This window comes from Argopecten irradians, chromosome 12, assembly GCF_041381155.1.
Source record: "Argopecten irradians isolate NY chromosome 12, Ai_NY, whole genome shotgun sequence".
Lineage (NCBI taxonomy): Eukaryota > Metazoa > Mollusca > Bivalvia > Pectinida > Pectinidae > Argopecten > Argopecten irradians.
This window is the reverse complement of record NC_091145.1, coordinates 31,651,085-31,662,210: the sequence shown is the minus strand read 5'-3', so window position 1 is coordinate 31,662,210 and position 11,126 is coordinate 31,651,085. Positions and strand designations below refer to the sequence as shown.

At 37.0% G+C, this 11,126-nt stretch overlaps 1 protein-coding gene and 1 pseudogene across 1 annotated transcript; both read left to right on the top strand.

Moving 5' to 3' along the window:
- Positions 1 to 1,853: 1,853 nt before the first annotated feature.
- Positions 1,854 to 5,949, top strand: LOC138305059 (uncharacterized; annotated as a pseudogene).
- A 1,840-nt stretch (positions 5,950 to 7,789) lies between these two features.
- Positions 7,790 to 8,770, top strand: LOC138305058 (uncharacterized). Its single transcript, XM_069245463.1, has one exon. It carries the CDS (start codon positions 7,790 to 7,792, stop codon positions 8,768 to 8,770), a length of 981 nt encoding a protein of 326 aa, XP_069101564.1.
- The last annotated feature ends 2,356 nt before the right edge of the window (positions 8,771 to 11,126 follow it).

Here is an 11,126-nt window from a genome sequence, read left to right as displayed (position 1 = left end):
AGAGATTCTCCAGGCATAAATTTTCCACCGCCGATTTTTCAACGGTTCCGGTAATAAATTGATCGTCATGGACGTCTTTGTGTTGTTTTTTAACCGGATAGGCAGACACACTGATAGGCGGCGTAACGTTTGGAGCCATGGTTTCCCGGACCACCAAGGGGCGATAACTGTAGCTTCTGCACGTTGATCGATGATCACGCGTAAAACATGAAGGATAATTTTGAACGGCGGATTTACAAAGTTGTTGTGTTGCCACCAATCTCTCTGACCCAAGCAGTCTATTCCTGAAGTAAACGGGTCGTAAAACAGGCTGTTGTAACACGGAATTTGTTTGGTTAAACGACGCGCATCGATCTATTGTATGTGGCCCCCATATTCTGTCGAGGTAATGAAATAGACCCGTGTTCATTTTCCAATCTGAATGAGACTCCAGTCTGCTTAGAAAGTCCGAATGTACATTCTGAGATCCGGCGATGTGCTTGGCTACCAATGAAACTTTGTTGTCTATTAATTCCGCCCAAATCGCTGTGGCTAACTGAGTGAGTCTTACACTGGATCCTCCCTGATAATTTATGTACGCCACCGTAGATATATTGTCCGAAAGTAGCTGTACCACCTTGTTGTGTACTTGAGAACGGAATGATTTTAGTGCTAGCAAAACCGCCATCATTTCGCGTACATTTGAATGCTCTAACGACATTTCTTGATTCCACAATCCGCGCGCTTTCTTTTGTTCCAACACCGCACCCCAGCCGGTACTGGATGCATCTGTAATTAATTGTAGGTCTATAGCCTGATGTACCACCTTTGTACCGTTCCATGATAGGAGAGCCTTCTCCCACCACTGGAGATCCTGTATAGTACCTTCATCCAATGTTAAATTATCTTGCCACGACAATCTCTGCTTTAAAAGTCTGTAAATATACGGCTCGCGACATAGAGACACATTGTCCTGCTATTCTAGCTAGGCCCTTAGCTGAAACAATACCTTTACGCAGAGTTAATTTGATAATATGTCTAAGTTTTGTTATGCGCTTTTTCGGAATAAAAATCCACACATTGTTATCTAAATTCACAGTATCAATAACATATCCTATATATTCCGTCCTTGTTTTAGGCTCAAGATTAGACTTCTCAAAGTTCACTCTAATACCAAGATTTTCAAAAACAGAAAGTACAAAATCTCTTGACGAACAAATATCAACACTATCAGCAGACAATAAAAAATCATCGACATACACTGTGATTCGAACACCTAAACTTCGAAAATATGAAATAATAGGTCGTATTGTCTTACAGAAAAAATATGGCGACACTTTCAGACCGAACGGTAACTTAGTCCACTTATAAAATTTACCGTAAAATTGGATACCCAAATATTTTTTGTGAATCTAAACCGACAGGTATATGATGAAAACCATCTTTTATGTCAATTGTTACCAACTTATCATTTGGCTTAACAATGTCTTCAATAACCTTGATCCCTTCATAATGAAATGATTTAGGAGTAATATGTTCATTTAAATACCTGAGGTCAACAATCAATCGGAGCTTGTTATTTTTCTTAGGTACACACGAAATTGGGGAAATACAAATAGGCTTAGATTTTATACACTCGATTAAAACTCCGTCAGACACTAATCTGTCTATTTCAGAACTTAGAAACTGTGATTCTTTCACAGAAAAAACACTTGTTTGGAATACAAAACTCTGTTGGTAAATTGTTAAATGGAATATCAATACCATTGGAAATCCAATTGCACACAGTTTATGGGGCATTGATTTCACGCCAGGCATCAACAGACTGTTGTAATGGACTAGCACACATGAGTATGTTTCACCGTATAATTATGATGACTCGTCGTTTCTATCTGTCGGTATCGACGGAAATCTCGGACCACCCATTCCACCGCCACGTCTGGGATAGAAACCACGACCGAAACGCCGACCGTAAGAGTAGGAGTTGTCTCGCCTGCCACTGTACTGACCGCGTCCAGGTGTGTAATACCGTTGAAACGTATTTGCAGATCTTGTTCTCTGTTTCACTGCAGAAATTTCAGCTGCTGTTTTCAAATTGTTTAAACTGCTGTCCGAAAATGTGGAATTATTTCGTTCTAAGTGTTTAAACAGTTTCGATGTCTCCTTATCAAACGTGTTCTGTACCAACAACGCTGAATATTCGGACTGAAGAAAGTTTATTTGAGCCGCTAAAATTGTAAACAAATGACCCAAATCTACTGTCGTTACTGGTTTTTCCTGCACGTTTATTGTTTGTAACCAACGGAGAGCAGATCTGATCCGTAATCGATCCGCCCAAGATGTAACTTTATGATATGAAAATGTAGTTACTTTATGCCTGATAAAAGCTTCATTTTCTCACCTACTTGTTTAATTTTGAATGCCTCCGCAACATTCCAGGCTGGTACACAAATGCTGGTAGTTAAATATTGAAATAATTAATTTTCTCTTTGTTTCTGACTTTCTGATTGGCCTATTCACTTTTTTCATTCCACAATGAAAGAATGGCGCGGAAACCCGACGTTATCGTGACGTCACAATAGAAACATTGTCGTTGCGTATTGATTTGGAAAAAAATAATTCCTTGGAAAAAAATCAATGGAATCGTACGTGGGAACGTAATTCATTTTATAAAGTAGCCTGGAAAATTAATTATAAGCGTTGAAGTCACTATTTTCTTAATTTCATCGGGTTATGAAATAAATTTTGTTTGCAAACTTTTCTGAGAATACATAAATTTTGTTAGCAAACTTGTGTGAGAACGCGGATTCACACAGTTTGCAAACAAAATTTCTTTCATACCCCGATGTAATTAAAAAAAATAGTGACTTCAATGCTTAATTGAACAGCAAAATATTGCTGTTTTAAGTAATTTCTAAAAATAACGTGACGTTTCCCGCCAAAGTTTTTGTGTCGTGACGTCACAATTTTTCTGCTAAATTCCATATTTTTATGTATCATTATTACAATAATAGAAAATATGTATCAAGACGAAATCATAAATTGATATTTTTGGACCATTAAGCCTCATTATTGTCACTGCTTCTTTGACCCCTTCCGTAGGGGAAAATCTGAGATCCCAAGGCCATGAAATTTACAATTCTTGTAAAGTGCCTTAATACCTTTCAATCTATGAAGAGTATCTGCTTCCATCAAAACTATTAATTCAGAAGAAAAGTTTTGGAAATTTTAGCCATTTTGACCCCTTTTGGTCCCACCCCTCTGGCCCCTGGGCGTCAGCCAGGACCAATATGGATACGACGTTAAAATGCTATTTCAGGTAAATAATTCTAACCCAGTTTCACTAATTTCCTATGAAAACTAAGCAAGTGTTCGTAAATCTGTTTTTCCTATATGAATTATAGTAAACTTGACCCCCTCCCAGGGAGAAACTCGAGACCCCAGGGTCATATAATTCACAATTTTTGTAAAGGACCTTAAAGAGACAATTCACTCAGGCTAATTCTTTTACATAACATAGAAGCAAAATATAGCATAAATGTATTGTTCTACATTTCTTAAGAAACATATAACGTAAAACATTGACAAATTCCACGACATTGATAAGTATTTTAATTATTATCGTTAAAATATCAAATCGTTGATCAATACGATTAAGCAGGTACAATATTGACTCTGTACCCATACCCGAGCCAAAGTCACGCACGTTAAACAAATGAACTACATAACCACTGAGAAGGTGATAAAATGATTTTTAGGCAAGACAATTCACCTAATAAGGTAAACACACTACTGTCAGAGCGATTTGAGCAGTTCTAACCAAAAGTTGCATTACTTTACAGGAATGTTTCAGAAGAACCCTCAACAGGTAATTTTGGTCTACAGTCAGGTTGTACGTCATTTTTAGGATATCCCGGTGGTACTATCGACCGCCTTTTAGGTCATTTTCGGCGCCCATGCGGGGTTTGTTTACAAATCGGTGGGGATGACCTCAGTTCCCCTACTATGACATTTTCCATCCTTTTATCTAAATTAAAAAGCTTGTCACAAGTGGCCTTATTGTCACACGAGTTATCTCCCATGTCGCTATAGTCTAGTCTAATCCCATGCCCTAGATTTTACCTTTTTTAGAGCTCGAGTTACATCCCGTGTTCCATTGATCAAGTTGGGTTGTGTTGCACTAGCAAGTTAAAACATTTTGATTTTAATTATTGACAATAGGAATCAATCCCATAAGAATTCATGATCACATATTTATTTGTGTTGCGCCCAGCTTTGGGGTTACATAGCTGATGTGTTATGGATATCACTCTGCTTCTGTGCATTACTCAATTCTAGGATTAATTATATTGTTTGATGTATCAAAAAATATTTACACCAGTTTTATCTTGAAGCCGTTTGGTATTTATTTTTTTTGCCAGATGCTGTGTCTTGTACACAGTAGGTATAGGTCTCTATGTTAACTCCCTATTGCTGGTTGGCATTTGAATTGCCTCGCTTGAAGTATTGAGTTTTCTCATCAGTGATGGCTGTGCTGGCTTTTCTTGCTCAGTAATTATAAGACTGTTTCTCTGTGTAATATGACTAGCACATTATTTTGTTGAAAGATGCTTTTATGCATTTTGTAAACATGATTGTTTATAATTATTCTGCAATCTATTTCATTTCATGATTGATGCCAGCTTGTTGCATATTAGTATATATATGCTCTTATAACTTTATGATTTTTGATAAAATACATAAATAATATTTATATATTAAGGCTCACATATATATAACTCATTCAGTGATCAAGGTACACATTGGTATTTCACCTCGTTTCTATTTATGTTATACATTGCAGTTATTACCTAATTAGAGATTGTGGTAATTTGAGTATACTATTAGTATTAATAGTTGTAATTAATCATTTGTTTAAAAAATGTAAATTGTTCAACTGTTGCTTAACTTGTATTTTTAAGTTTTTGCAAATTGCTGACTTTTGAACGTTTTTTTTCTTATTAAGATGCCCCCAAATAGGAAAGCAGCCTTGGTCAACAAAGCTATGTCAGCATAAAAGAGATCCAGATCTACAGTGGAAGGCCCAGTACATTCCCCTATATTCACACCTGCTTCGAGGGAACCTGTCGGCATAATTTTCCCTGCAGCCGACCAGTCATTACCAATATCTTCAGCAGTGACAAATGACGTTCCTACTACATCCACGTCAGTAACCATAGGTGTGTCTAATGTATAAGGTGTTGCTATGGCCTCTACACTGCAGGTGACCCCCTCAGAGCAAATGCCTTCCAATTCTTTATCATCATCTTCGATACCTTTGGGATCACAAGTAAATAAAAAATTAAAAGAACAAATTTGGACTGATGATTTTGTCGACTTAACCAAACTAAACAATCAGGACCTAATGAAGTACGAATGGCTCTGAGGCATCACCTGTGGTATTTTGGGCTCCAAAAAAACCAAACTTGTTCCCTGACTATAGATCAGTAGACATTTCATGTTTTTATTGCTGTGTATACACAAAGGAAGTCAGGGGATATTTCAGTGCTTTTTTGTTTGTTTATTAATTAACGTCCTATTAACAGCTATGGTCATGTAAGGACGGCCTCTCATGCATGCTGTGTATTGCGTGTATGTAGTGCGAGGTGCGTGTTTTGGGAGACTGCGATATATTCATGTTGTGTCTTCTCTTATAGCGGAATTGTTGCCCTTTTTATAGTGCTATATCACTGAAGCATGCCGCCTCCGACAATATCTTTCAGTAGTGAGAAAATTTCTCTCCAAACAAGGTGACTGGCAATTTTATGATAAATCTGACCGGCTTCTAAAAGCCCATAAAAATCCATGTCTTCGAGAACTATTGAGTGGGAACTATCGCATGATGCCATTACACGGCGACCCAAGGCTAGCTCTTCTACAGCTCAGCTCCCTAAGGGCTCAAGTTGGAGATTAATCACAGGCAAGCCCTGAAATGAATGTCACTTCCCACACAATCTGATTAAAATACAGATCATTATTATCACTACGTTAGATAAGAGGATCTGAGAAAATCTCATTAGGGGTCATGTCCAGGTGACCTTTTTAAATGACCAATCAAATTGCTGCTGGCAAAATTTTGACAGTGAATTTCAGGGGACGAATTAGTTGAAACTATGTCAGAATTATTTCCGTGTACGTAGTCATCTCGCCCAAAAAGCACAATAAAGCTAATCGTATCTGTATGTTGGGACGAAATGGCGTTGTCAATTGACAGAACAACGTGCAAAAAAACGCATATGATCTGAATTACACGTGGTATAAAGGTCATCCGAACATGACCCTTAATTGAATTTTCTCAGATTCTCTATTGAACGGAGTGGTTATAAGGATCTGTATTTCAATCAGATTGCTTCCCACATAGATGTCCCAAATGTCAGGGTCCACTCCCTCCTTCAAATTGCCCAGAAATGTTCTATCAAAATCACCAATCCACTCAGGCGCGCCTATCGGGCCAACAACAACAACAATTTCGGCCCGAACATCTTATTATAATCGGCCGATTAACATTAGATGTTCGATCATTATTCACTGACTCGTTGGCCCCCAAAAATATTTCTTTCGAAACAAACCACGTGTGATTATCGGACGGCCTCTTTTTATGTAAATGATGATAATTTTTTGTCTTATGTTGTCCGATGTCGGAAAATTAGAGAACCCAGTGTGTACTGATTGAAATACAGATCCTTATAACCACTCCGGGACTTTTCGTATTGTCCCCATTCACCCATGTGACCATCAGTTCCTGGGTATATTTTTCAGGGTCAGTATTATTATGGTAAGTGTTTGCCAATGGGCTGTTCAATTTCATGTTCAATTTTTGAGAAAATTAGTACAGCCTTGCAGTGGATTGCTTGTACAAAGTTTGGGATACCGAACATGCTTCATGTTCTTGAAGATATTTTGTTTTCAGGTCCACCAGAATCGGGTATATGTTCTGTAAGTTTGTCACAGTTTATATGTGTTCTGTGTTGGGCATTCCGATAAAATCAGAGAAAACCGAGGGCCCTTCAACTGTTTTGACATTTCTAGGGATAGAGTTAGACACTATGAAAATGCAAGCAAGCTTACCACAAGAGAAAGTTGACAAAATTAAGTTGGCCCTTCATTCAATCAAACACAGGAAAAAGGTGTCTTTCAGGGAATTACAATCTTTAATTGGCTTGTTGAATTATGCCTGTTGTGTTGTTGTCCCTGGTCGAGCTTTCCTACGTAGATTAATTAATCTCACTAAAGGCAAGTCAAGACCTCATCATTACATTAGACTGAATAAGCAAGCCCGTTTAGATATTCAGGCATGGATTTTATTCATTGAGTCATTTAATGGAATTTTTTTTATCTTTTTAGATGATGTGTTGCAGAATTCATCCAAGCTCCATTTGTATACAGATGCATCAGGCAAGATAGGTTTTGGAGCAGTATGAGGGAAAGAATGGTTTTATGGGCAGTTGGATGAGTGTGGTTTGAAAAACCATGGTATAACAATGAAAGAGTTTTTCCCAATAACCTTAGCTATGGAAGTATGAGGGCACAAATTTGCTGACAAGTGTATCTTGTTTCATTCTGATAACCAGGCTGTGGTTGAAATTATCAACAAAATGTCCTCAAAACATGCCTATGTCATGACCCTTGTAAGACGGTTGGTTTTAGTATGTATGAAACATAATGTGATGTTCCAAGCTGAGCATATACCGGGTAGGTTAAATATTTTACCTGATTTACTGTTCCGTTTACAGATAGATCGGTTCAGGACACTCGCACCGGCTAAGGATCGATGTCCTACCAAGGTTCCACAACTCTTGCTGCATCGTTGACATCAACAGCAAGGCAGTTGATTGCAGCCTCAGTATCAGAGAATACGCACCTGGCATATTCTACCGCCATGAACTCATACAAAAGATTTCATCTACAAATGTTTGGGAGTGAGTTCAAATTTCCACTAACAGTTGCAAAAGTAGTTAACTACATTGCTTGGTTGTATGACCAAAAGAAATCACCAAATACCATTTCTACATACTTGGCAGGGTTAGCACATGGTCAGAAAATGCAAGGATATGCTGATCCATTACAGTGTTTCTTGATTAAAAATGTGCTAAAAGGTGTATACAATTTGTCAGCTAGTCCAGACGTACGTCTCCCTATTACACCTGCTATCCTGAAGAAACTTATGATTTCTCTATGCCATACAGCACCTCACAGGTTTGACCAGTACATGTTGAAGGCAATGTTTTCATTAAGTTTCTTTGCATTTTTGAGAGTGGGGGAAATAACATCTAAATCTCCACATTGTAGAAATAAAAATCTTTTACAAGTTTCGAATCTGTGTTTAGAGAAAACACATAAAAAGCCTCAGCATATGTCTCTAACATTTCATAATTTCAAACACCACATCTCACAGAAGCTTATTGAGTTGTACATTACTGCTCAAACATGTAAAAGCATATGTCCTGTTCGAGCTATGTCAAAGTACATGAAACTCAGAAATAACGGTGCTTGTGGTCCATTATTTACAATGGATGGATCTCTCCCAGTGTCCCAGGCTTTCTACATCACACAATTGAACCAGGCTCTGTCATTCGCGAGCCTCAACACATCTCATTATAAGTCTCATAGTTTTCGCATTGGTGCAGCAACAACTGCCTTTCAATGCAACATACCTGAAGATCATATCGGGTTAATGGGTAGATGGAGATCAGATGCTGTCAAAAGATACTTTAGAATATCTGTATTTGATGGCATGCAAATTAACATCTGAAATATCTAATACGAACCATTTACAAGCAGCCTTTTCACTTTTCTTGTATAAAAGCCATGGTCAACGTACTACATACTTTTTTATTGCTCTATATTCTTCTAATTCGTAGTTTGGTTTGCCAATGCCCAACACTCTGTTATGTACTATATGACATATATACCATAAATGTATAGGTTGTGCCAAATATTGGTGGACAGTGACTGACTGAGGTGGCACTGTCATATATAAAACTGTGTTTATATGGTTATGTATACATACTAGAGTGACTGTCTGAGGCGGCACTGTGATACATGTGAACTGTGTTTTAGGTACTAGACTGACAATCAATTAGTTGATACAGTGACTGTCTGAGGCGGCACTGTGATACATGTGAACTGTGTTTTATGTACTAGAGTGACAATCAATTAGTTGATACAGTGACTGTCTGAGGCGGCACTGTGATACATATGAACTGTGTTTTATGTACTAGAGTGATAATCAAGTTGATACAGTGACTGTCTGAGGCGGCACTGTGATACATATGAACCGTGTTTATGTTCTAGAGTGACAATCAAGTTGATACAGTGACTGTCTGAGGCGGCACTGTGATACATATGAACTGTGTTTATGTTCTAGAGTGACAATCAAGTTGATACAGTGACTGTCTGAGGCGGCACTGTGATACATGTGAAATGTTTAACTATATATACATGTACTGGAGTGACACTTATTTTGATAAACAGTGGCTGCCTGAGGCGGCACTGTGATACATGTGAACTGTGTTTAACTATTTGGGGCACTGTACATGTGATACATCTGTTATTATATTGAACATTGTTCAACAACACTTCAGTGAAAATCATTTTGATAAACAGTGTCTGTCTTGAGACAGTACTGGGATACATGTTTTTATGTTCAACTCTTTTTGAATTGCATTCATTTACAGTTACACTCATTTTAATTAACAGTAGCACATCGATTTGCTGTTTATAGCAACAGTGAACATATTTATGCAATATTATACACCAAACCCAGACCTGTGTTGAGGAGGTACTCCTGAATTGCTTGTTAATTCGCGTTAGTTAAGTGTATGCAAATATATAAAATGTTAATATGTGTAAAGCAAGTTATGTTAATTTTCCATTACACGGTGGATGGGCAATATTCAAAATTCAATTTCAAGAAAAAGTTATGCAGATACAGTATTTATGTTAAAGAATTCAATTTTTAAAACCTGTATTAGTCAATTTCATATCTTTGCATATAACTTTTTATTCTTTGATATACCCACATAAATCTCACTGGCTGGGGGCACTTGATATTAAATACTCGTTATTTAATTTAAAGTTTATGGCGTTTTTTATTTGTAAGCTACCCCCATCTTTTTTGGCATGTAAAACAAGTTTATCACTGGCATTTAATAAATGCTCAATTTCGACATATACACAGTCTTTGTTGTTTTGTGGCCAAAAAACATAGCAGTGAATTTTGTGGGTTAAGTTATTCAGCTGGTTAAACAAAATACGATGATATAATTGGATTTATGCACAGCATAAAGTAATTTATATCAACTATTTTTTCATCTATTATTATGTTTCTCCGGTTCATCAGTATAAAATTATATTCCGTATCTGGGATTTATCTCCCTTACTTGGTAGTCACGTGACGTTGATTTATCACGTGACTCTCAATGGAAAAAAATTTCACACACTTTGCAACGACCTGGGAAAGAAATTGAAAATACCCACCACCTCCCCTTTCTGTAATTTCCTCCAGACAAGTGTGATAGAAGATTTTATATAATTTGTTTGCATCAGAATTAAAATTTGATACTATTCTTTCTGTTGATATAATGATGGGATGGCGTTTTTTATTTGTAAGCTACCCCCGTCTTTTTTGGCATGTAAAACAAGTTTATCACTGGCATTTAATAAATGCTCAATTTCGACATATACACAGTCTTTGTTGTTTTGTGGCCAAAAAACATAGCAGTGAATTTTGAGGGTTAAGTTATTCAGCTGGTTAAACAAAATACGATGATATAATTGGATTTATGCACAGCATAAAGTAATTAATATCAACTATTTTTTCATCTATTATTATGTTTCTCCGGTTCATCAGTATAAAATTATATTCCGTATCTGGGATTTATCTCCCTTACTTGGTAGTCACGTGACGTTGATTTATCACGTGACTCTCAATGGAAAAAATTTTTCACACACTTTGCAACGACCTGGGAAAGAAATTGAAAATACCCACCACCTCCCCTTTCTGTAATTTCCTCCAGACAAGTGTGATAGAAGATTTTATATAATTTGTTTGCATCAGAATTAAAATTTGATACTATTCTTTCTGTTGATATAATAATGGGATGGCG